This window comes from Narcine bancroftii, chromosome 9, assembly GCF_036971445.1.
Source record: "Narcine bancroftii isolate sNarBan1 chromosome 9, sNarBan1.hap1, whole genome shotgun sequence".
In the NCBI taxonomy this organism is placed as follows: Eukaryota; Metazoa; Chordata; class Chondrichthyes; order Torpediniformes; family Narcinidae; genus Narcine; species Narcine bancroftii.
This window is the reverse complement of record NC_091477.1, coordinates 19,606,202-19,633,850: the sequence shown is the minus strand read 5'-3', so window position 1 is coordinate 19,633,850 and position 27,649 is coordinate 19,606,202. Positions and strand designations below refer to the sequence as shown.

General features: G+C 43.4%; 1 protein-coding gene across 4 annotated transcripts in view; it reads right to left on the bottom strand.

Moving 5' to 3' along the window:
- LOC138743250 (organic cation/carnitine transporter 2-like) overlaps positions 1-27,222 on the bottom strand; it is a 54,404-nt gene extending 27,182 nt beyond the window's left edge. For 2 of the 4 annotated variants that reach the window (XR_011344755.1, XM_069898225.1), the window contains exons 1-4: positions 26,345-27,220; positions 21,787-21,890; positions 14,536-14,690; positions 5,583-5,754 (exon numbers count right to left, since the gene is read on the bottom strand). Coding sequence is in view for 3 of the 4 variants with exons in the window: in XM_069898225.1 (XP_069754326.1) it covers positions 5,583-5,754; positions 14,536-14,690; positions 21,787-21,890; positions 26,345-26,767 (854 nt within the window). In the remaining variant the exon portion in view is untranslated. Of the gene's footprint in view, positions 1-5,582; positions 5,755-14,535; positions 14,691-21,786; positions 21,891-26,344 lie in introns of all 4 variants that reach the window. The other 2 variants (XM_069898224.1, XM_069898226.1) reach the window with 2 other exon arrangements.
- Between the last annotated feature and the right edge of the window lie 427 nt (positions 27,223-27,649).

Here is a 27,649-nt window from a genome sequence, read left to right as displayed (position 1 = left end):
TGACTGAGAGGGGACTTGATAGAGATATTTAAAATTATGAAAGGAATAGATAGACTAGAGATAAACAGACACTTTCCCCTGAGGGGAGGGGAGGGTGGAACAAGAAGCCATGAGCTAAGGGTAAGGGGGCAAAACTTTAGGAGAAATATTAGAGCTGGTTTTTTCACTCAGCAAGTGGTGGCAGAATGGAATGATCTTCCGAATGAGATAGTTGCGGCAGGGTCCCTTCTGTCATTTAAGAGAAGGTTGGATGTGTACATGGAGGTAAGGGGGTTGGAGGGTTATTAGCTGAGAGCGGGAGGTTTGAGCTAGTGGAGTTGTCCTAGTGAACCAGTGCGGACTCGAAGGACCGACATGGCCTGTTTCCGCTCCGTAAATGGTTATATGGTTATATAAATTTATGGACAAAACTTTACATTTGTCTATTGAGATAAAAAGAAAAACTAAAAATCTGAAACTCACCTAAGTTAACTGATTAACTATGTTAACAATTTGAGAGCTCAGCATCAGGTTTAGAAAAATGTTTTATTCAACCTTGTTATGGTGACTGTGGAGACAGTGGCATTTCAGTGACTTATCTTCCATTTGATGTTTTCAAAATACATACACAATTTGAATACCTCTACTTTCAAATGAAAATCAGATATTAAAAAAAAATCATTTGAAATCTCTGGAAATTCAATCAACAGTGTAAGGCCATTAAAAAAAATCAATCCTTGAAATGTTTTAGACAATATTTCTAATTAGAGTCAAGGATGTTTCAACTTTACTGAGGTTGTTTTATGTTAGAATTGATAAAACTTGCTTTACTTCAAAAAATAGTATCCTCAATTGGGCATTAATTTGCAGTTCTCAAGTTTAAAATGGTAAATGAGAGGAAGTGATCCCAACAGTTTAGAATGTGCACAAATGTTACAAATTTTTTGATTATCATTTTCTAAGTAGCAGTCTAATTTAAAGAAATTGTGTTGTGAAAAACCACTGATATCAGTTAAATCAATTCTAGTGTGGAATATATTGAATAACTAACTATATATCTTAGGCATGATTTCTATTTATAGCAATAAATCTGTCTCAATACCATATTGCCAAGTCCTTCCCATACTCCCTGATGACTTTTGCATTCAGAAATGTTCTTGCTTCTTAAGCATAATTAGCACTATGGACTCCACAACCCTCCATGGTAATTTATTCCATAGGTTCATCATACACTGAGTGAAGATATTTCAATTTAAACATGTCCTAAATATCTTGGCCTGATATAATCAGTGATCTGACAATAATTGTGACACCTAGCCACACCAATAACATAGTTAAATAAAAGATGAGATCCTACGATTATATTGGCAGTTAGAATATAAATTGAAAGGAAGACCTAAAAACTGGTCCTCTGAAGATTATTCCCATTGTCATTTTCCATCAAAAGTAGAAAGATATATACCAGAGGTCGGGAAGAAGAATGTAGATTCCTGGGATAATTGGACTGGGGGAGATGGAACCAGTATTAAATGCATGGGTTACACCTGGGCAGGGGTAGAATGATATTTGTTAATGTTTTCAGTCACAGTTTAAACCAGAATGTCAGAGTGAAAGGAATGAGCGCAAGGAAATAGAAGATGGAGAAACAGGAAGAAACGTATAAGATATAAAAAGGAAAAAGGAAAAGTGTCAGAGATAAAAATGTGTGAGAGGAAAATAGGGCTATAATGAGAAAAAAATTCAGGCTAATAATGCTGGAAGGTCATTACACCTGAACTAAAAGTGCAAATCAGAAATTAGTGAATTATAATTGGAAACAAAGAAATAGCAGAAGAACTAAGCACATGCTGTGCTTTGATTTTGACTTGTAAATATCGACACAACTACCCAGAAATATTATAACATCAAGGAGGAATGCGGGGAGGGGGTGGTGGAATAAAGAGAGTGAGAGTGAGAAAGAGAGAGAGAGAGAGAGAAAATATAAAGGAAATGGACCAAGCAAAAGTGAATATCAAATTCTATTCTTGTTCACTACTGAGTTGTTCCAACAGTTGGAAAATGGAAAATGTATTCTGACTATTCAAAAAAGAGAAAAAAAGACATAAATTATTGAATGTAAATTGTTAGAATCAATAAATCAATGCACTGTTTGAATCATCTTGCCATAGACTTTACATTTACCTTTTAACATTCTAATCTTATTGCTAGCCCAAGAGGTGCCATTTATTGTAGCAATATTTTCCATGACCTATTTTTACAAGACTTAATATATTTTCAATGGATTAGTTTAAAATGGTGTGGTGGGCGGCACGGTTGATGTAGTGGTTAGCGCAATTCCTTTACAGCGCCAGCAAGCAGGACCGGACTGGGGTTCGAGTCCCACGCTGTCTGTAAGGAGTTTGTATGGGTCTGCATGGGTTTTCTCTGGAGGCTCCGGTTTCCTCCCACCATTCAAAATGTACCGGCGGGGGGGGGGGTGAAGGTTAATGGGTGGCAAATTGGGCGCCATGGACTAGTGGGCCAAAATGGCCTGTTACCATTGATGCGCAGTAAATAACTCAAGAGGCTGAGACAGAGACACTAATTGACAGGATTTTATTCACAATGGACAAGGACCTCACCCTGTGTCATGGCCCAGCTTCCTGGGTAAGGGTCAGGGTGATGGAGACTTTATACAAAGTCAAAAGAGGGAGGGGCCGCAGATACAGTTGCATGACAGGGCAGAGCTAGGTAATTAGGAAATCAGGAATACAATACAGTTTAGCAGTTCACCACATTCACCTCTTGTTTTTTTTAATTGTCTGTCAGGGTGAAATGGAGCACAAAGTCTTAGGTTAAACTGGACTGGTGACTTGACCTTCCATACTGACTGGTGTAGCGCTGGTTGTGGGGTTGCAGCCAGGCTGCTAATTTGCCCCGGACCTCCAGCACTATGTCAACCAGCAGGGTGCATGGCGGCTCAGCCAGAATGACTGGGCTGGGGGGAGGGTGAAGCGGTATGTAATGCGTGACTACGGAAAAAGGGGGGGTTGCTGTCTGGTGGGTATCTTCCTCAGGGGGGCTCTTGCGTGCACTAGATCCTGAATGGAGACCATTTCTTTGTGTCCACCTGAGTAGGCCACATAGGCATATTGGGGATTTGCATGGAGGAGCTGAACCCTATCAACCAGGGGGTCGGTTTTTATGGCTCCTCACGTGTTTTCCTAGCAGGACTGGCCTCAGAGACATCAGCCAAAAGGGTAGAATGGTCCCCGACGCGAACTTCCTAGGAAGGAGAAAATTATTTCGTGAGGGGTAGCATTAGTGGCAGTACATAGCAGAGACCAAGTGGCATGCAGCACCTCTGGAAGAACCTCCTGCCAGTGAGAGACAGACAGTCCCCTGAACTTTAGGGCAAAGAGGATGGCCTTCCACATGGTGCTGTTCCATCTCTCTACTTGACTGTTCCCCCAGGAATTATATCTCATGGACCTGCTGATGCCAATACCCCTGGCCAGCAGGAATTGGCGCATCTCATCATTCATAAACGACAACCCCCCTGGTTGCTGTGGATGTTCGATGGGCACCCGAACAGGGTGTTAAGGTTGCACAGGGCCCCAATTACTGTGATGGTAGCAGGGGATGGCAAAGGGAAACCACAAATACCTGTCAATAACAGTGAGGAAGTATGTATTATATTTGGTGGAGGAAAGAGGGCCCTTGAAGTTCAAGCTCAGTCACTCAAAGGAACAGATGGTTTTTATCAGGTGTACCCTGTCTGGTTGGTAAAAATGAGGCTTGCACTCTGCCCGACCCTGCAGCCCCAATGGACTATGGCAGATTCCAAGATTTGATAAAATGAAAAAAATTTTGTGACGCTAGGGTGGCAGATTCATTGTGGAGGGCTTTGAGGCAATCCACCTGTGCGCTGGCACATGACCTTTGTAACAAGGCATCTGAGGGCTCATTGAGCTTCCCCCGTTGGTACAGGATGTCTTAATTATAGGTGGACAGCTTGATCTTCTACCTCAAAATTTTATTGTTCTTTATCTTACCCCGCTATTTATTGTTGAACATAAATGCCATTGCCTGTTGATCTGTGAGCAGGGAAAAACATCTGCTGGCCAGGTAATGCATCCAGTGCCGTGCCACACTGCCTCAATGATCACCTGAGCCTCCTTCTCTATAGGACCTTGGAGTGTGTGGGAGAAAAAGGCAATGAGAAGCCTGCCTGATTAAGGGTGGTGGCCAGGGTGAAATCGAATGCATTGCTCTCCACCTGGAAGGGGGAAGATTCATCTACTGCATAGGCTGCAGCTTTGGCAATGTCCTCCTTTATGCGGCTGGAGGCTGCCTGTGCTTCATTTATAAGGGGAAAGGACGTGGATTTGATAAGGGGGTGGGTTTTATTCACATAATTTGGAACCCACTAGGTGTAATAAGAAAAGAACCCCAGGCACTTTTTTAGGGCCAGTCGGGTAGTGCAGAATACACACTTATCCTTATTATAGGTCATATTCAAGTGTTTGGCGGTGGTGAGGAATTTCTGGAAGTTTGTGTTCTGGCTGTGGCCTCAGATCACGACATTATCCAGGTAGGGGAAGGTGGCGTGCAGGTTATTTTGGTCTACTATCCAGTCCATTTCCTGTTGGAAGATGGAAACACTATTGGTGACACCAAAGGGCACTCTGAGGAAGTGGTTGAGGCGGACGGCTGCCTCGAATACTGTATATTACAATCCTCAAGGTGGATGGAGAGTTGGTGGTAGGCAGATTTCAGGTCTATCATGGAAAACACACAATACTGGGCAATCTGGTTAACCATATACACAATGCGAGGGAGGGGGTATGCATCAAGCTGCGTGTAGTGATTAATGGTTTGACTATAGTTAATCACCATTCTGTGTTTACCCTTGCTCTTAACCACCACTAACTGAGTTCTCCAGGTACTGGAGCTGGCCTCAATAATCCCCTTGCTCTCTGCCATTATATACTTGTCCCTCCTCACTATCATCTGCTTTATGTAGCGACTGGCTTTCAGTTAGGGTTAAGATTGGTGAATAACGATGGGGGTGGGGGGGAGTGGATTGATGCAGAGGGTAGAGAGACCATGCTTTGGTTGGGCCAGCAGAAGAAGTGAGGGAAACAGAACAGCCAGTTAAGGGATTGTGGGTTGCCAACCGTGAGGGGTGCTGAATATTTAAATTTACTTCAGGTGGAGAAGGTAAAAGTAACTGCCCCTGAACAACAAGGAATATCTCATGATAATAACTCAAACAAGAGTGAAACACACAAGTCTACAGACAATGTGAATGTTGTCAAAACACAGAGATGCTGGAGGATCTCCACCGTTCTCAAGGCATCCATAGGAGGTAAAGATATATTACCAATGTTTCAGGCCTGAGCCCTTCCTCAAGGTCTGAGTCAAGGAACCAATGCTGCTTAACAGTCAATAAAAGATTACTGTATCTTATTAATACATTGTTAATGAAATCCCAGTTCCTAACCTCACCTAAGGGGGACTCTCATCTTCTTTCAATGCAGTTACAATTTGTGGCAGAAGATCTTAAAAACACAAGTTCACAGCTAAACTATACAGTGGTTTTGGTACAAAATTCAACATACCACCACAAAGGAATGTATAACAGGCCGGTGACAGAAAGAGTCAAAAGCAAAATCCTCCAATTTCTTATGAAGTATGCAAATAAAGGAAGCCACATGTAGCCAGCTGCATAAGAGATGCACACTCCCAATGTACAGAACAGAATCCGAATAGACTTTCTAAGAAGTTCTGTTCCTGCAAGAAAAAAAATCACAAACAATAGTCATTATGAAATATTCACTAATTTTATTTGAAATCAAATGAAACATTTCAACTGAATGAGAATCAATAACATTTTTAAGCAGGTAAATAATTTGAATGCTTGTTGAATAATACTTACAACCAACCAGGAACTGTTAATGCCAATAAACCAGTGACCACCCAGAAGCTAGGAATTGTACTGCCAAAGCAGAAACATGACATCAAAGGAGCAAGAAAGAACAGTAAAAAGAGGAAGAAAAAAATGAAATGAAAAGGGGCTGCACAGTTAGCGTAGTCGCAATACTGTTACTGCTCCAGAAACTGAGGTTGGAATCCAATCTATAATGAGTTTGTACATGGATTTCCTATGTGTGCTGCGGTTTCCTCCCACCTTTCCAATCATTCTAGGATTGTTTATTAAGTGTAATTGGGCAGCATGGGCTCAAGGGCAAAAAGTGCCATTACTGTTTTGTATGTCTACTTAAAAAAAATTAAACTAAAACAAAATAAAACGCAAAAAGAAAATAATGGGCATATAATGGATCTAGAGCTATTACAATCTCTCTACATGGTGAGCCTCTTCACTATGCATTTTGGCCAATTGTCCTTTCCATCTAGCCAGAGAACAATTGGATTATTATTTCATTTCATAACTTTAAAATACTTTCATTCATTACAACTGCAGATTTTATAAACTTAAAATTTCAATTGAAGAGTATCAAATCTATTCATTCAAAAGTTATGAGTTTACACATATAGAAGAAGTGAATGACTCTACCATTGTTTCCTGGATCATGGGAAATGATTAGTGGAGAGTCTGTTTGTGTCATACCAGAATGATAATATTGCTTTCAATGTCAGTAAGACCAAGGAGCTTATTGTGGACTTTAGGAAGGAGAGGCTGAGGGACCATGCATTTGTCTTCATTGATGGGACAGCAGTGGACAGGTTTTGAACATTCAAGTACCTAGGAGTTCACATTTCACAGGACATCTCCTAGAATCAACACATTGAAACCACCTTGAAGAAGGCACAGTAATGCATCTACTTTCAATCATATTTAAGATTTGGTAAGTCATTGAATACTCTGTCAAACTTCTACAGGTTGCATCATTGCCTGGTTTGGAAACTCAAGTGCCCAGAAATGAGAATGGCAAACAAGCCAAGTCCATCATGGGTACTGATCTTCCTTCCATTGATAATAAACTTATTATGATCAACTATCTTCCAGAACAAGCTACATGAAGATTAAATCATGGATGAAGAGGATTATTAATGTGCATATGAGGAAGCTAGTTCAACATTGTGGAACATAAATTCTTACAGACATTGAACAATAAAAATGAAATACAATAGAAATCTTAAAATCTGGACTGCTCGGATATTGTGTCAGCCCAGATTTTCAGATTTTCCAGATTCTTGGGCAGTACTTTTAAAAATTCCATTTAAGTTGAAATAAAGCAGAGATGAACAGGTACATTATAATAGTTTATTCATTAGCAAATTCAGCATGCTTCACTTATTAAAATAAAGAGTTTGAAAGATAATAAAGTGGACATGACAAAAATATTCTTTTTTTAATGACAAAATGAGGGTGTAATGCTTTAAATTCTGTTTAAAAATGAACATTGTATAAGAAAAGGGCAGTATACAATGAATTTCTTTGTATTTATTGTGGTCACTTGTTGCCACTGTGCATCTGTGATGCTTATACTTGCACACACACAAAAGCCCACTAAATTTTAAAAGTTTGAGAGTTTTCAAAAAGTCCGGATTCTCAGGTGGTTCAGATTTCTGGCATCCAGATTTGTGGACTTCTATTGTAAATACGACTAAAAATGATTTTCTCACAAGAGACAGACACAATATTGAAAATGTTTGGATAAAGAATTAAGTCATTAATTTTTTTATCCCATGACAAGGGAATGTGTTGATGACACTGGTTAATTTTGTGGATTTGTTGTGACGGTGTTGGGAGTATGGAATTCTTCACTTCTGATTGTTGAAGTGCAGAGGATTGTGGTATTTTTCACATATGGAATTTAATGCAGGCACAATGAAAACAAACATTGGTCCCATGGAGAATGAGGGCATGTAGGAATACAGAAAATAACAGGAGCTGTCTCTGAAACCTGCTCAATCATTTAATGAGATTCTAGGCCAATTTGTAGCTAAATCTTCTCCATCTGTATCAAGTTAAAATCTATTAATAACACAATTTAAAATTGTTAATTTATCTTGCATCTACTATATTGTATGGGGAAAAAAAATTCACACTTTGAATACATTTTGTGAGAAAAAGTCTTTCCTAATTTTTCTCCTCAAGCCCAAGCTCTGATTTTTAAACCTATGTTCACTTTTGGGTTTCTTTAAACTTCAGTAGTATCAAACTGCTCTATAAGATCTTAAAAATCTCAGTCAATCTCTCCTTCTTATGTCCCAGGACAACAGATCCAATATCTCTTCATAGTTTATTCTTGAGGATGTGTAAAGTTTCTGGTGAGATATCGCTACATGCACAGATTCTACTTGCGAGTGCCCAGGGCATTACACCATAGTTCAGGTGTGAACAATTCCAGCTGGTAGACCTATACAGAACTTCCCCATTATATTCAAGTATTGTAGATATTGTGTTATTTTTAGTACATAAGCACCAATATTTTATTGATCTGTTTCCATGGACATTGGTGAGACCAACTGAGAATTCTATACAGTTCTGATCATCCAGCTGTAGGAAAGTGATCATTAAGCAGGAAAGGATGCATGAAAGATTCATTAAAATGTTACCATGATGGGCATGGTGGAATTATAAGGAGAGACTGAATAGGCTTCAATTTCCTTCCTGAGAGCAGAGGAGGATGAAGGGGGATCTTGTAGATGTTTAATTAATCATGAGGGATATGGATAAGGTCAATGTCACAGGTGGGACTGGAGCTGTGGGTGGGGTGAGGATGAGGTCAAAAGAGGTGTTGTAGAGCTCGTCGAAAGAACCAAAGACTTGTTGATCCAAACCAAGGCTTTTATTAGCAAAAGACCGGAGCTCTTCACAGGTGGCCGACCAGTCCGGAATGATCCGACCTGGCTAGGGACACAACCCTTTAAGGCCCAGACAATAGGAGTGGCTTAGCTCTCAGCCAATCGCTGTAAGCACAGTCTAGGTACAGTAACTATATACACTATGTACATTGGTGATAGACCTGTACTATCACATTCACCCCTTCTTGGAGAATTGACCCTGGAAAAAAAAACAAAAACGAGGGAGAGAATGAAAGGAAGGGGTAGGTCAAGGACTGTAGCGGTCAGGGGGTCTGACCATCCGGCGTGACCGCCGTGGTGCCGGGATTGGGGTCACTGGAGTGGTGTTGCCAGCGGGCTCGTCGGGAGCGACTGCTCCGTCGCTCAATTCCCCAGTCGTTTTGTCGGCAGGGTGGCCCGGGTCATTGGGATGCTGTTGGTCCTTCTGTTGCGGCACGGGGCCTGGAGAAGGAGTTGGGGGGTTTGCTGGGTCTACCGCGTCCTGAGCTAGGTCCCGCACCGAAACAGTGTCCTCCCGCCCGTCTGGGAACTCCACGTATGCGTAATGTGGGTTCGCGTGGAGTAGAGTCACTCGGTCGACCAAGGGGTCGTTCTTTGAGTGCCGGACGTGGCGTCGCAAAAGGACGGGGCCAGGGACGGTGAGCCATGCCGGTACAGTGGTTCCCGACTCGGATTTCCTCGGGAAAAGGAACATCCTTTCGTGGGGGGTGGCATTTGTTGCAGTACATAGGAGAGAGCGGATGGAGTGTAAAGCACTAGTGAGAACCTCCTGCCAGTGAGAGGTGGGGAGACCTTTAGACCGGAGAGCCAGTGTAACCGCTCTCCATATGGTGGCATTCTCCCTCTCGACCTGGCCATTACTGCGTGGGTTATAGCTCGTGGTCCTGCTTGAAGCAATACCACACTCCAGAAGGTACTGTTGCAGCTCTGCACTCATGAATGAGGACCCCCTATCACTGTGGATGGAATTGGGGTACCCGAAGATGGTGAAAATACTGTGAAGGGCCTGTATCACTGAGGTGGCAGTGGTGTCTGGGCAGGCTACAGCGAATGGGAAGCGGGAGTACTCGTCGATGGCCGTAAGGATGTAGGTATTACGGTTGGTCGACGGTAGGGGCCCCTTAAAGTCTACACTAAGACGCTCGAAGGGGCGGGTGGCTTTGATAACGTGGGAGTTATCTGGACGAAAGAAGTGGGGCTTGCATTCAGCGCACACCGAACAGGCTCGGGTCATGGAGCGGATCTCCTCGACTGTGTAGGGTAAGTTGCGCGCCTTGACAAAGTGAGCAAACCTAGTGACCCCTGGATGACAGAGCGCCTCATGGAGTTTCCGTAGTCTGTCCATCTGTATGCTGGCGCACGTCCCCCTGGAGAGCGCGTCAGGCGGGTCGTTGAGCTTACCAGGCCGGTACAGGATGTCATAGTTAAAGGTGGAGAGTTCGATTCTCCATCTGGCGATTTTGTCGTTTTTTATCTTACCACGCTGGGTGTTGCTGAACATGAAGGAGACCGCGCGTTGATCAGTCAACAGTGTAAAGCGCCTCCCAGCGAGGTAATGTCTCCAACGACGCACCGCTTCAACTATGGCCTGGGCCTCCTTCTCGATCGAGGACTGTCTACTCTCCGGACCCTGGAGGGTTCTGGAGAAGAAGGCTACAGGCCGACCGGCCTGGTTCAAGGTGGCTGCCAGGGCGAAGTCGGATGCATCGCTCTCGACTTGAAACGGGACAGACTCATCGATCGCGTGCAGCGTCGCAGCAGCGATGTCAGATTTGATTCGATCGAAAGCCGCTGTGGCTTCGGTCGAGAGGGGAAAAGAGGTGGTCTTGATAAGAGGACGCGCCTTGTCGGCGTAGTTTGGAACCCATTGGGCGTAATACGAGAAAAGGCCCAGGCAACGTTTGAGAGCTTTCTGGGTATGTGGGGGGGGTAAGTCCATTAGGGGACGCATGCGGTCAGGATCTGGCATGACTATCCCGTTCTCCACCACACAACCTAGAATAGCGAGTCGTGTGGTCCGGAAGACACACTTGTCCAAGTTGTAAGTCAGGTTTAGCTATCGGGCAGTTTGAAGAAATTTGTCTAGGTTGGCGTCGTGGTCCTGCACGTCGTGGCCGCAGATGGTGATATTGTCCAGATACGGGAAGGTCGCGGTTAGCCCGTTCTGGTCCACCATCCTGTCCATTTCCCGCTGGAAGACCGCGACACCATTCGTGACCCCGAATGGTACCCTGAGAAATTGGTATAGCCGCCCATTCGCTTCAAAGGCCGTGAATGGTCGGTCCTCGCAGCGGATCGGGAGCTGGTGGTAGGCCGAACGTAGGTCAATAGTGGAGAAAATGTGGTACTGGGCGATCTGGTTCACCACATCCGTGATGCGTGGCAGGGGGTACGCATCCAGGAGCGTGAAGCGGTTAATGGTCTGGCTATAGTCGACCACCATCCGTAGTTTTTTTTCATTCTTGACAACCACCACCTGGGCTCTCCAGGGGCTTGAACTGGGTTCGATGATGCCCTCATCCAGCAATCTACGCACCTCACTCCTAATGAATTGCCTGTTCTCGTAACTATATTGCCGACTTTTGGTGGCCACAGGCTTCCAGCCAGGGGTGAGGTTTGCGAAGAGTGCTGGCGGGGCAATCCGGAGTGTGGAAAGGCCGCAGGATTGGCCCCGGGGCATGGGGGCGGGTTGCTCGGGTGCTTCGGGAGTGGGGCGATGGCAGACCGAGAGGGGGGCGTGGGGTCCCCCAAAGTGTAGGGACACCGTTTGGAACTGACACTGGAAGTCTAATCCCAGCAACACTGGGGCGCACAATTGGGGAAGGACGAATAATTTGAAGTGGGTGACCGTCACACCCTGTACTTCCAGCGTGGCGATGCAATACCCCTTTATCCCAGTCGAGTGCGACCTCGTCGCTAATGAAATCCTCTGGGTAGTGGGAATAATGTCAAGTCCCCAACGGAGGGCCAGATCTGGCTGGATAAAACTGTCAGTTGACCCAGAGTCAAATAAGCAATTGGTGTAGTGTCCATGCACTTTAATCAGTTCCATTGCTTTAGTGAGGGGATGAGAGCATTGCTGGTTCAGTGTGATTGAAGCAATTGACAGGGGAGTTTTGCGCGATGACGTCACGCAACGGGATGACGTCACGCAACGGGATGACGTAGTCAACGCTCGAGGAGCAGGTTGGAGGACCTCCCGGAAGTGCTGTTGTGGCGGCGTTGGCGGGCGAATAGTAAGTATTGGGGTTTGTAGTTGCTCGCGATTGCCGGTGGGTAGGTCGTTGGTCGCGGCGGTCGGGCCCTGGCGGTCATCAGCGATGGACGCTCGGGTGAGCACCTGGTTGGCCGCGGGGGTAGCTGTGGCGGCGGCAGCAGCGGCGGTAGCGTCGGCCCCGGGGGTGGCTGTGGCGGCGGCAGCAGCGGCGGTAGCGTTGGCTCCGGGGGTGGCTGTGGCGGCAGCAGCAGCGGCGGTAGCGTCGGCCCCGGGGGTGGCTGTGGCGGCGGCAGCAGCGGCGGTAGCGTCGGCCCCGGGGGTGGCTGTGGCGGCGGCAGCAGCGGCGGTAGCGTCGGCCCCGGGGGTGGCTGTGGCGGCGGCAGCAGCGGCGGTAGTCTTTGGTTCTTTCGACGAGCTCTACAATTTTATTAGCAAAAGACCGGAGCTCTTCACAGGTGGCCGACCAGTCCGGAATGATCCGACCTGGCTAGGGACACAACCCTTTAAGGCCCAGACAATAGGAGTGGCTTAGCTCTCAGCCAATCGCTGTAAGCACAGTCTAGGTACAGTAACTATATACACTATGTACATTGGTGATAGACCTGTACTATCACAGGTGTCAGGCTTATAAGTGTAAGGAGAAATTAGAGAGAGAGAGAGGAGTAGAATACTGCTGGCCAAGATTTTTTAATCAGAGGATGCTGTTGAATGGTGGAGATGAAGTTTGTAGTTGATGTCAGTGTGATAGATAGTTCAGTTGGAAATCAGAAATCAAGTGGGAGTTGAGGTTTGGATTGGTAGCCAGTATGAAGGGCTAGTCAGGACTGAGACTCATGGTGAGGGATCAAATTTATGGTAGGATTAGTATTGATGATCGGATAGTAGTCAGAGAGCGATCTATTATTGGGATAAAATAAGTAATTGTGGGTTTGATTCATGATCAGGCCTCTGAGTGATGATCAAGAAGAGAAGGGAAGGCTCAATGTTCAGAACACAAGATCAGTGCTGCACATTATGACAAGATCAATTGGCAATTTGGTAATTGTTGTGGAGGGAATATGGAGAGTACAAAGATTCTAAGTTTGATTCCAGAATCAGATTTGATCCAGTCAGGGAAATACTTCAGTATGAAAACTTATACAGTAGCATACATGAATGAAAATTATGGAAGTGGCATCCAGGCATGTATTAGTCACTAAGAGATGCTACTCTGTAAGTCCAAGGTTCTCTGCACATCATTGTATCAGATGAAAAACTCAGAATGAAAATCTTGGAACTCATACAATTTGTATTTTCACTTGTTTTCAAATTTTCATTTAAACTGGATTCTGTAGCACATATAAAACATGGTATACCTTGATGAAGGGCTCAAGCCCAAAATGATGGTTATGTATCTTTATCTTTGCTCTATAAAATATACAGTTTAACCTGCTGAGTTTCTCCAGAATTTTTTTTTAATTTAAAAAAAAAATAAAAACATGGTAGTATGATTCAACTTTTGGACAGATTATTCATCCCGAATTACACTTTTGCATTTCATGAATGTTAATATCCACTGGATGGTCAGTTATCTGCAAAAATTGATAGCAGTAGGTGCAATGAAAAGTTAGAGGGAATATTGAAACTCATAGCTACAGACACCCAAAGCCAAATAGAGTGAGAAGTAAAGAGTAACCGAGGTTTTGGGCCTGAATCCTTGGTCAAGGTATGAGCAAAAAACAGACATGAGCCTGAATAAAGAGCAGGGGCAAGGGGAAAATGAGAGAGAAGGGAGGAAGGGATAGGAGAGGAGCAAAGTTTAGTAAGTAAGAGGTGAGACTGTAGAAGAGGAAAAAGCTGAGGTGATCAGTGAATGAAGAAGGAAGGGAAAGGGGTTTGGAGTTGGTGGAATGGAAACAAAGAGATAAGGAAAGAGAAAGACATGGAGGAAGGGTTGAACAGAAACTAGAGAAATCAATATTAATGCGACCTGATTGGAAAGTGTCCAGACTGAATATTAGGTGTTGTTTCTCCAATTTGCTGGTAGATTCAGTCTGACAATGCATGAGACCATGAATAGGCGGTGTGGAATTAAAATGTTTGGACACTGGGAAGTTCATGTTATTGAAGCAGACAGAGCGTGACTACTTTCCAGAAATATTTGTGAGCCTCAAGGAATATGCTTGAACTGGTACGATGGAATCCCAATTATATTTGTGTACATAATGAATTGCTACCAGTCACACTGTATTAACATTATAAGGAACAAGGATTTCATGTCCATAAATGTCCAATTTAGGTATGTTTATTGGAGTTTTGTTTTACTGTACTGGATATTTCTGGAATTCAGAAGTTATTAGGTCACTGGATTTACTCATTTTTCAACTTGTCTATAATGTTACCAGATCCTTATGACATTTTACAATAGAAATATGTTTGAAAAAGAATAAACTTTCAAAAGTCCAGACCTCTTGAACCGAACTTAATGTGTAACTGAATGATCTATAGTTGGATGTATGGTATTGAATGTTGCAGGTACTTACCAAGAACAAAGGCAGCCACGTAGTTTGATATTTGTCCCAAGCCAACAAGAAAATTAAGAAAGCAGTATATTTCCCAGTTTGGAGAGATCACTTGTAGAATACTGAATGCACACTGTACAGCCATCGTTCCAAATAGAACTGTCTTTCTTCCAAACCTAGAAAGAAAACATAAATGAAGGTTCAAAAGTGCATACTCAAACTGTTGTGTCTGTGATTATACGAAGGTCGTGCATTTATTCTCTCAGTTATTTCACACCAATATTCCAAACAAAGATTTGAGCACTTCATTGAATAAAAAAGCAGGAATTCAGCAAGGATATACCAGGAATTCAGCTAGAGCCTTGTTATGCACAATCCAAATCCTATCCTATGGACAGTTTGTTGTTGAATCATGAATTAATCTTGACAAAGGGGACTGTGAGAGATGGGTGTTTGAAGAGCTCAGAGAGTTTTAAAAAGTAGCGGGAGAGGTAGGACCTCATTTCATTCCAATTAGAGACTGTTGTTAGAGGAGTTCAGAAGGTTTTAAAAACTAACGGGAGAGGTAGGTGCTCTTTTGGCTTCGGTGAGGAGGCACAGGTGAAGAGCAGGTAAGACGTTATATAAAAGTCATCTAATTACAGCTAATTAAATAAAATAAGCATGCAGGATCATGTGATGTGTTGTAGCTGCATGATATAGGAGTAAATGGACCCTATTGTGGTTGCTCAAGGAATTCAGGCTTAAAAATGATGACCTGGAATCTGAGTTTCAAACACTGTGACACATCAGGAAGAGGGAGATGTATGTCAACGCTCTTTCAAGCGACAGTCACACTCATAAGAATAACAGGATCTAAGAGACAGTACTGGAGGAGCTTCATCATTTGACCTTGTCTCACATCTGAGATTCTTACTCCTTAGGCCCTTTTAGGTGAACCCTCCACCTTGAGGTCGATTACAGGAGTCGATTCAAAACTGCTAACTCACCTTTCAGGTGGCAACCCTAAAACACTGCTTGCAATGTTATCTGGTCCACCTGCAAGGGCCTATTCAACCAGAGGTGCCTCAGAGCGCCCTCCAGATCTGATGGAAGTGGGGCGACTGGTGCTGCAGCACCACCCTTCATAAATATATGGCATAGCAATGGCCGTCTTTCCTACGCAAAATCCCCCATGCAGGTGGAACCCCTCTGTGTTTGCCACAACAATTTCAGCTGCGTGGAGGATTATGGGTAGGGAAGACCACCATTGCTATGCTGCATTTTGAGCCGTAGAGAGTGGCCCTGAAGACAGAATGCCCAGTGAGAGGAAGGAGCGGCCAGCCAGGCCGGACTGGCCACCTCCTATATCCCCCGCTGGCTGTCTCTGCCCTGACATCTCTCACCAGCTGCCCCTGTTCCGATGGCTCCACTGACCACCCCTGCCCCGATGGCTCCACTGACCACCCCTGCCCCGATGGCCACTGCAAGTCGCCCTTCCCCGATGACTGCCCCTGCTCTGATGGCCCCCGCTGACCTCCACTCTCCAGCAGGGCAAGGGCTGTCAGGTAGCGTGGCGGGGGGTGTTAGGTAGCGGGGCTGGGGGGGCGGCTGGGTCATGGGCTGGTGAAGTCATCAGCCTGCCCCTAACCAGCCACTTACAGCTGCGTCGGTGGAGCAACACTCCACAGATTATCCCTCTCCGAGCAGGGATGGCGTCAATGCCTCGGAGGTGCCCTGGGTGCATTCAGGTGAGTGGCATTGAGCCGCAAGGGAGGGGGATATTCTACAGCTTTACATGGAGGTGTTCAGGCCACCTGAAAAGGCCTCTTGTGGGGCCTGTAGGAAGGATGAGCAGCCTAATTGTGACATCATAGTTCAGAAATTATTCAAGATGAGGGAGAAAAGAGAAATGCAGTAGTAAGAGAGAGTATTGTTAGGGGAATAGACAAAGTCGCATGGATAGAGCATCTCAAAGGCTATGCTGTCTGCTTGGTGCCCTATATGGGTCATCTTATCTGATCTGCGGAGGAATTTGCAGTGGGAGCAGAAATATCCAGTTGTCGTGGTTCATGTGGGAAACAATGACATAGGTAAAACTAGGAAAGAGGTTCTATTAATGGAATTTGAGGAGCTCGGGACCAAATTAAAAAGCAAAACCAAAAATGTTGTAATCTCTGGATTACTACATGAGCCACATGCAAATTGGTGCAGGGTCCAGAAGATTAGAGTGTTAAATGCATGTTGTTTTATGAGCCCAGAGGACCCCAAAACCTAGCAGCAATAGAAATTCACCAAGACAAATGGTTACTTAAACAAAAATTGCTTTTAATTAACTTTAAACATGAAAACAGGATCAAACTTTAAATTATCACTATTAACTTAACTTAACTTAACCCTCTTCTAATTCTAAGTGCACATGTACGTAATGTGTATACAGTTCAGAAAAGTTCTTTGATTCACCATCCAATCTCACTTCTCACTCCTCCAAGTACACTGTTATCAGGTAATTCTTACACTGTGCACAGAATTTAACATTTTTGAATTTCACCAGGCTTTGGTGCTTGAAAAGTAAATGGTTACCACTCAGAAGGTTCTTGTCAGTTTTCAGAGAGAGATTTGTTGCTCGTTGGACACAAACTGTTTCTTTCCAATCACTTCAGAGTTTTGCCAAAGAAACTTGCCCCATCAGGGTTTTCCAGATGATAACCTCTTTATTTCAGGTCACCACAGAGTTCCTTTTTGTTTCTCTTATTTCAAGTGAAACATTATACAGCCAGTCCTCTCCTCTTGTATGGACCACAAGGGCTTTGAACAGGCTGAACTAAGAACTCACAACCCATCTTCATGTTCCAGTCCCCAGCTGCTGCTGCTAAAATGTAGAACTGAATTTTCTCTCTCTCTCTCTCTGTCTCTCTCTCTCTCTCTCTCTGTCTCTCTCTCTCTCACTCTCAGAGAAAAGCCTGTTTGACTCCTACTGCTTGAAAAACCACATGACCTTCCTAGAACAGCCAACTGAATTCAGACAGACTGTGGCACCATTCATCTGTTGCATTCCAAAACAATAATCCATTACTCCACAGCATGTCCAATTAACACCTACTTGTGAAGTCCTTATAGGCATTCTACAAATTTTTTGCAAAGCACTCGGAGCCTGGACTGTCTGGCTTGAGCAGAGCTCTGGCATTTTAAATGAGATCTTTTTTGAAGTTTTTGTATCTGTGTGTGACCTAACTAAAAACCACACACAATTTTTCTCCTTTAAAAGCTATCTATATAAAATATAACATAATCTGTTACAGGTGTAGGAAAAGTGGGTTCCAATTCATGGGAAATTTGCACCAGTATTGGGGAATTGTTCAATGCAGACAGTCTCCTTCTGAACTGAGATGAGAACTGGATCCTGGTGAACCACACAACTAGGACAGTGGACTTTAAACTAAACTATGACTTTAAACTAAAGAGTAGGGGCATGGGTTCAACAGATTGGAGAGAGATGGATAAAGTAAAAAAAAAGTGTGGATAAATTAAAAGCAAAAGTAAAGAGCACAGAGGATAAAAGTCAAGTGTAAAATAGGCAAAGATTACCAGATTTCAAAAGTACAATGGGATGCCTAAACAAGAGAAACTGCTAGGGGATGAAGAAGCTGTTGGCCAGGGTAGGCTGGGAATGCAAGCTAAATGGAGGGACCATTGAGGAACAGCTGAAGACTTTCAAAGAGATTTTTCACATTTAGTGCTCAACAAAAGTATATTCCAGTTAAAAGCAAGGTCAATAAGAATGGGGACAGCCATCCTTAGATAACTAAGGAAAAAAAGGAAGGCATCAGATGAAAAGCTCTTGCGTAAAAAGTTGCCAAGACCAGTGGGAAACTAGAAGATTAGGAAAACTTATAAACCAACAAAGAATCACAGAGTGAGCAATAAAGGGAAGAACGACTATGATAAAAAAATAGCACAAATATAAAAATGGACAATAAAAGTTTTTATAATTATACAAAGCAAAGAAGGGTGGAAGATGAGAAGGGGGAAATTGATATTGGGTAATGAGGAAATGGCTGATGCTTTGAACAATGGTGTGACTAAGTTTGGTGTCACCCATTGCGGTAACTTATGATATCACCCCACCACCCCCCCCCCCCCCCGCAACCATGGACATTCTCCCGTAACTGACGATATAGAATCCTTAGTAATGTTTTTTATTCTAATTTTATTCATAAATTGTAATTCCTGAATGTAATGGCAATAGTAGTGAGATAAACATCTAGCAAAATTAAGAGTGAAGAGGCATGGTGGGTGTCTTTTAGGATAAAGGCTCCATTTTTAAGACACCCACTCATGTTGATGTCCTCGATGGAGTGAAGTCTGTTGCCTGTGATGTCCCAGACCAAGTTAACAACCCTCTGGAGTCTATTCTTGTCATGAGGGTTGGTGCCTCCATACAAGGCAGTGATGCAACCAGCCAGAATGCACTCCACTGTACACCTGTAGAAGTTTATGAGAGACTTTGGTCGAACCTCCGCAGACACCTCACAAAGTATAGCCACTGGTGACCCTTCTTTGCAATTGCATCAACATAAAGGCTCCAGGACAGATCCTTGGAGATGTTGACAAACAGCAATTTGAAATTCTTGACCCTCTCCATTACTGACCCCTTAATGAGGACTGGGTTGTGTTCCCCTGACTTCCTCCTGAAGTCCACAGCCATCTGACATTGAGGTTGTTGTCATTACACCATTCAACGAGCTGATCTAGAACAGCAAACTGCCATTTGTGATTCTGCCAACAACTGTGGTGTCATCAGCAAACTTGTAGATGGCATTGGAATTGTGCCTGGCCACACAGACATGGGTATATAACGAGTAGAGCAGTGGGCTAAGCACACATCCTTGGGGTGTGCCTATGTTGATGATCAGTGAGGAGACATTGTTTCCAATTCATAGTGACTGTGATCTTCCAATGAGAAAGTTAAGGATCCAGTTGCGCAGTGGGGTACATAGGCCTAGAGTTTATCCCTTTTTAACCCCTTCCTCCATATTTCTCTCTGTCCCTCTTTCTGTCTCCCATCCTCTGGTTCCCCAGCCCCATCCCTTCCTTCTTCAATCAGAGAATGGACTTTTATAGCCCTCTCTCACTATTACTTCTCTGTGTCCTTCTACCCTCGCACCTGCATCCACCTATTACCTCTTAGCCCATGTTCTTTCCCCTTCCCCAAATTTTTCTTCAGACTTCTGGATTCTGAAAGAAGGGCTCAGGCCCAAAACTCGACTGCCTTTTACATTCTATGGATACTGTGTGACCTGCTGAGTTTCAGCAACTTTGTGTACTGCATTGAACCCCAGCATCTTTTTATCTTCTTGTCTACCATCATAATTATAGTCTCATATTCATCATACCTTTGGAAGAAGGCAAGGCTTCCAGCCCTCATCTTGACAATGCTTTACAGGAGCACATTTGAGAGAATACTGTCTGGCTGAATCTTTGTGAGTTATGGTAGATCAAAACATCAGACCAGAAGTCTGCACAGAGGATCATTAAAATAGCCAAGAGGATCACTGGGGTCTTGTCTTCCTCTTGAGACGACATTTACTGGTAGTGCTGTCAAAATGGGGCTCAGAGAATTATGCCCTTTTTATACAGTGATCCTACAATACAGCTGTAAAAAAGACTCGCTATTGAGCCAGCTTTGCTTGCTTACATTGAACCAAACAACGGCAACATAATGCTGCACCAATCTATAATTTTACAAAGTATGCCGGTATTCCGGAAGCAAAAGAGGCAAGACTTGTAACAATGCACATCCCTTTCCTGTCCTGGTCCTGGCCTGCCGGCTCGCCCTTTTTTATACAGCTTAAAGGTGAGATTACAATGACTCTCCCCCCCCCCCCATTCCATGTTCGTACCTTTTACACTGAAGGCGTGCGCAATAAAGGTGTAATATTCCCACCTTGAAGAGCTCTGCAAAAGGGGCTATGGAAAACAATATCTTCAATCCACTCCCATCAAGAAGGTACAGGTGCATCAAAATCAGGATGGCCAGGCTGGGGAATAGCTTCTTCCCACAGGCTGTGAGACTGATGAACAGTATTCTGTCACTGTCACTATCAACCAAATATTTAGAGATATTTATTTTGATTCTATATGCTATGTATTGTACGTTTTGTGTGTGGACCATAGTCTGGAGAGACACTGTTTTGTCAGTCGTTTAAGTACTATCAGATCCTCATAAACTGGAACTTGAATTTACATCTTATTGTATACCTCACTAGTCAGTGGCTTGGTTGAACTTATTTCATGGCCTCCATACATTCACAAATGTACTTCAGAGGAGGAAATCTTGCCATCCTTACTCATTCAAACAATTATTTGATTACAAATCCACCAAAATGCTTGATTCTTAAGGTCGCAATCTTTACCACAGTAGATCTAACTGCAGTACATCCACAACTGCTCTCTCAGCTAACGTGGAATTATGAATAGACACTAAATTCTTGCCAATGACCATGATATCCACATCCTGTTAATCAATACATTAAACAAATATATTCAGTGGAGTAAACATGGATCAAGATCTCTGGCTTTAAAGATTATCAATATGGAAGGTGAAGACATGCTTGGCGAGATTATGCTCATCTATCATCTTTTAGAGTTGCAATGGATGAATTTGAAGATGAGCAGGGAAACACAAGAGACCAGAAGAAGAGTAATTGTTCTCACCCAGCTCAAAATAACACCACTCTACAAGGTAGCAAGGAATCAACGATATACACTGTGAAAGCCCTCGAGTCGCTTACATTATAGCTTACAAAAATCATATTTCTGATGAGCCAGAAGCGACTGAAAATTCCCAAATGAAACAGCACTCAGCCACTATCAATGATTTTAAATCCAACATTAAGTCAAGAATGAAGAATTTTATGGATGATTCTTTAGTACGCAGTCCTATTCTGGATGCGTAATATAATGTGATAGCTCATAGTTCATGCATAGCATAATGTGCTCTCTGGTGCAAAGTTGTCACATAATGATAAACTGAAGCTGAAGATAACCAACCATTTTCATCTGACATTGAATAACTCTATGATCCACCACTGCACGGGCATCAGCATGTCAATGGTGCCCATTAAAACAATTGCAATTATGCAGTGAATTTTATGGTTTTGCATTATCATGAGGAACTTGACACTCAGTGAAATATTTTTGAATTGTAATGTGCCTATTCCTACAAAAAACAAACAAAAATGACCAGAAAAAGTTATTTTTCAGAAGAATGACAAAAGAGAAATAACTCACTTGTCTGATAACTGCCCAGAAATTAAAGAACCAGTCAGTACTCCTGCAAAGAATATCGACATTGAAAATGGAGATTTCCAAACATCGTTGCATACCAAGTCCCACTGAAAAATAAAAAGGGAAAAATTATGAGCCTAAATATATCATCCTGAACAAAGATCCAGCAATGATATTTTGCTAAACTACATGTGCTTTATGCCAAAATTAGAGAAAAATCATTCACTTAATCAATTCAATGAAGTTGAAGCAGAACTTGGCCATTCAGCCCATTGTCTGTCTATTTAATCGATCATGGTTGATTTAATTTTCTCCTCTTCTGCCTTATTCTTGCAACCTTTGTAATCATGAGCCTATCAACCTCTGTTTTTAATAATATCTGATGACAAATTTCACAGACTTACCACCTTCTAGTTGAAGATATTCCTCCAAGAAATGTTATTAAGGCATGTGCTTTTATTCTGAGGGTCTGCATTATGGTCTAAGACTCTCCCACGATATGAAACATCCTCTCCACCTCCATTCCATCCAATCCTTTCAATTATCAGTTAGTTTCAATGCAATACCCCCTCATTCTTCTGAACTCCAGAGTATTGGCCCATACAATCTAATACTCCTCATATGTAAATGCCTTTCACCTCTTGGATCATTCTTGTACTCTCCTTCCAGGACATCCTTCCTTAGCTATTGGACTCAAAATTGCTCACATTATTCCAAATGTTGCATGACCAATGCTTATAGAGTCTCAGCATTACACTCTTGCTTTTATAAACTAGACCTCTCAAAATTAATGCTAAAATTGCATTTGCCTCCCCTTGCCAACCTGCAAATTAACCTTTATGGAATCCTGCACTAGGACTCCAAAGCCTGTTTAGACCTCTGTGTTTTATCCCCATTTTAAAAATAGTCTACACCTTTATTTTTTCTATTCTAGTGGGTTGAACTGCACTAGACAATGAACTGGCTCATGGAGGTCTGAGTCAGGAAGAACAGGAAGCCCTGGAGTACTGGGCTTGCTGCCAATCGTCAGAGATGACATCATTTCTGGGCAGAGCACATCAAAGGCTGTTGGGAGCCAGGTGCTTTACAAAATGTACATCAGAGTTGAGTAAGGCAGTTGGTCTTAACTACAGGACTGATGAGTTTATTTCATCACTAAATGACCACAGTGCGGACCCTGACATGCCCAATTGGTGACTTGGACGTAAGATGACCGAAGAGAATTTTCAGAATGCGGTAGTGTGCAAACTGCCTACCTTTTGGACCTCACAGCCTGTGGTCTGATTTCAGCAGGAAGAAGCCTAGTTCCACGTTCATCAGATCACAATGGACTCCAGCAAGTTCTATTACATGGTCAGTTTATTGGACCAGGACATGGCAGGAAGGATTATCAATTTCCTGAATCAACCCCCTAAGAATAACAGGTATGATAGCATTAAGGCACTATGACTTGCACATTTGGGCTGTCCCACTGTGAATGAGCAGCAAGGCTGCCCTTATGAATGAAATGCTGGTACTAATGGGTGGCCACAGGCCCTGACTGCTTTTTGAGCAGTTGTTCCTGGAGCAGATGCCTGAGACATTTGCCTGCTCCTGGTGAATGACGATTTTGATGACCCCTGTGAACCGGCAGCCCCCGCTGATATCCTCTGGAATGCAAACTAACGTGGTGGAGCCACCATGGATTTAGTCGCTACACCATGGGTCAAGGCTCCAAGATGTAGGGCAGTGACAACAACTGTGGAAGACAATCCAAATAAGGATGACTGGTGTTACAATCATCATACTTGAGGTTCTGTGGCCCATAATTGCCACCTGCCTTCTTCATAGTAGTAAAATGCCCTTGCCAGTCATTGCTAGTGTCTGCAGCGGCCAGCCATCGTGACAACCTCCTCTACCTATGGGACCAGCAGACACAGGACTGGAGGTCAGTGTTTTGACTCCTACGGACTGGGACACTGTACTGGAAAGTCTGGACCATCCCTTACAGCTGCTAACAAAAGCAATATTAGAACATATGGGTGTGGACTATTATACTAGAATTCGGCCCTCGCCGATTTTTATGGACATTCATGTTGACTGATCTTTTACAACCTATGTTAGGTGCAGATTTCCTATGAGCTAACTGTCTATTAGTGGACCTAAAGGGAAAGCAGTTGGTTAACTCCAAAACATTCAAATCGCTCACTTTGTGTCAGGCCACTCTGCTGGCACCCCATTTGGACTTGGTTATGTTCTTCTCGAATGAGTATGCTAAGATCTTGGCAGAATTTCTAGTCATCCCATAGTTCTCCACTGTTATTCCCAAGCATTGGGTCCAGCATCATATCCCCATGAGAAGAGCACTGCTGCACATGAGGGCACGCAGACTACCTCCAGATAAGCTATGAATCATGAAAGAGAAGTTCTGTAAAATGGAGGACATGGGCATAGTTCTTCGTTCAGTCAGTCCATGGTTATCTCCCTTGCACTTGATGCCGAAAGCTACCAGAGGATGGAGACCTTGTGGAGATGATCGCCGGTTAAACTATGTCCTGAAGACGGCAATCATCATTCCATTCAGCCTTTTTGAATTTCTGCATATGCCTTTTGGGTTGAGAAATGCTGCACAGACTTTCCAGTGACTAATGGACTCTGTGGGTCATGGCCTCAATTTTGCATTTATTTACCTTATTTAACTCGCACAACCATTCCTGCAATGAGTTCTGTTCTTGTCCTTATCCACATGTAAACTTGAGGAACAACACACCTAATGATATGAACATTTTTTCTAATTTTAGGTAACCCTCATCTCCTTCTGATTTTATTGCTTCCATCTCTTTTTTACCTACTCCTGTATGTACTTTCTTTTCTCACTAAAGCAGTGGCTCTCAACCTTTATCTTTCCATTCACATCCCACTGTAAGTAATCCCTATGCCATCAGGGCTCTGTGATTAGTAAGGGATTGCTTAAGGTGATATGTAAGTTGGAAGGGAAGGTTACTGAAATATTTTGCTTGAGAAAAAAATGTCATTGGCCCATTTCCTTTGGAGTTATGAAACCGTGCACATAACGAGTCAATTAGGTACGATTAAAACAGTGGTTTTCAAACATTTTCCTTCCACCCACCGAGCACCTTAAGCAATCCTTTACTAATCACAGAGCGCCGATGGCATACAGAATGCAAAATGGGAGGTGAGTGGAAAGAAAAAGGTGGAGAACCACTGCTCTAAATTTTCTTCTCCCCACCACTCTGCTCCTTGTGTGTTCTCCCCCTACCTGTATCTCTACCTCTCACATCTAATGAATTATATCCCATTGTTTTGGACCCCATTCCCCTTCTTCTTTCCCCTTTTATTTAAGAAATTTCACCTTTTTATCTTAGTCTTGATAAAGTGTTCCAAATCAAGATTTTGATTAACTATTTCTACCCACGTAGATATACTGTTTGATTTGTTGACTCCCTCCAGCAATTCTTGCCTGCTCAAGATTCCAACATCTTCAACTTTTGCTTTCCTCTAGCATGTTAGACTAATATACAGAATTTCTTTGAGGATATCACCAATGCAATAGAAAAAAAATAGAACAAGTGGCATTGTGATTTTTCACAAATAAATGGGTTGGGAAGAAAGTTACAGCACATGGAATAGCAACATTTACTATATGAACTGAGAACTGGATAACAATAAAAACATAGCGTATGAATAAGTAAATCGTTCACAGTTATTCGGGCTCTGTGATACAAAAAGAATTGAGCTCTAGGTTTTTATTATCTTTATCATTGATTTGAAAGGCAAAATGTCCAAGTGGGATTGTAAACACAGAGGAGAGTGTGGAACGGTCTTGAGGTGATATAGACAGAGCAGAATGAGTCAACAAGAACATGGCTAATGGAAATTTGGAAAATTTGATTCACATGACTGAAAAGTGCTTTTATAAAATTATGTGAGATTGAATGGCACTGATGCTCATCGGACGTCGCTGTTAGTTGAACAAGGCTCAAACTGCAACAAACGCTTAAAATGGGACAAATAGTTTGTTACCTTTTATAACGAGTGGATTTGTTTAACGAGTTATATGGGGTCTTGATTGTCAAAAATCTAGAGAATAGCGTACAGTTTTCCTTTTCATACCTGGGATACGCTGGACGCTGCAGTAGGAGTGCAGCCTGGATGAATTGAGCTAGTTCAAGAAATTTGCAATACGAGAGTGCAAATGATGAGTGGTAATTTTATGAGTGGAATAATGAGAGGCAATTTTATGGTAACATAAAAATGATTCTTAAAGTGCTTGACAGGAAAGATGCAAAGAGGACCTGGTTAAAAAGTTTTCTTCTGGGGGGTGTTCGCAATTTCAAAACTCGGGATTGACAATTTTAGACTAAGAGGAGGAGAAAATCAGGTAGGGGAAAAAGGCACTGAACCTTTGGATTCCCTACCCTGGATGTCTGCGGAGCCTCAGTCGTTGTGTTCATTTCAAACAGAGAAGGACAGATTTCTGAGAACTAACAGAACCAAGCGGGGCTTGAGCAAAGCGACCACCTGCGGCCGATACCAACGCAGGGTCGCTGCATTCACCAACCTCGCTGACGATGGTGGAGATGTATTGCTCCCGACTGTACTCCCACCCATCCAGACACGGCTCCTGTTCGACCCCAGACATGTTGACCAAATCTGGGTCGGGGAAAGTCTCCGAAAGGTTCACGATCACGTCCAGGCGGTAGCGGCTGCACTTGCTGTAGTGGGGATCGTCTCCTGGCACCAGCGGGATCGTCCTGTTCATCCAGGCTTCGCTGAGGTTGAGATTCGCGGGGATTGAGCAGCGATGATCTGGCACATCCCCGATGAATATTATGGACAGTCCGCAGAAACCGTTGGGAAAGATGCTGAAGCTCAAAAGGAGGAAGATAAGTTTCTGGAACGGCCCCCATTCTCCGAGGAAAGCGGTAACTTCATCGTAATCCCGCACCTCAGGTACATCTGCATCGACGGCAGCGACTTCCATCCCGGGCGCTTCAGAAGTTACAGAACCGGATTGTCCCGAAAAAACAGGTGGTTATTTCTCACTTTAGACATATTGCGTTCGTCCCAGCTTCTGGAAAGAGCCGTTTGCCGTTTATCAGTCATAGAGAAAAGAAGGGCAATGCATAAAAGTTTTGGAAAAACTTCCAGACAAAGTAAAGGGCGACACCCTGGAAAATCCAGAGGAAGATCCGGCGGATACGAGTAGAAGAGAAAAGAGCTGAGGTGTTAGGAGGGGGGCAGATGGCGAATAAGGAAAACTTTCTGGAGAAGTCAGGGTAAGGAGTGGAGATCAGAAAAAAAGGGAAACCGAAGGATGAGGGAAATAGAGGAACTGGGGAGGGGTGGGGAAAGGAGGGCCAAGCAGAAATTGCAGGTTGATATTAATGTTTCTGGTTTGTGGCGACAGACTGTAAAGCATATAATTCTTCCAATTTGCGGTAACCTCAATTTGACAGCACATAAGGCCATTGTCTGACATCGCAGTGTGGCAATAACATTTTGAAATGAAGTGGTGGGTCTTGTTGGAGCAAATAAAGCAAAAATGCTCAACAAAACGAAATCTCAGTGTGTGTCCAATCTCTCTGACGTGCGATGCATTTGGAGCATAGAGTGCAGTAAATGATCCCGACAGATTCACAGTGTTACTTGGGGTCCCAAAAGGTGGTGAGAGGGGAGGTGGAAATGGAAGTGTAACAATGGGGTAATTGGTGGGAAAAGAGTAGACAGGGAGGGAGCAATTCCCTTTGGAAAGTGGCAGAAACACAAATTCTCACAAATGAGTCTCTTTAAGATCGGTGACACGACAAGCTTTATTCTCAAGTCTGCAGAGTTGGACTCAACCGGCTTCTTGCCAAGTCGAGCC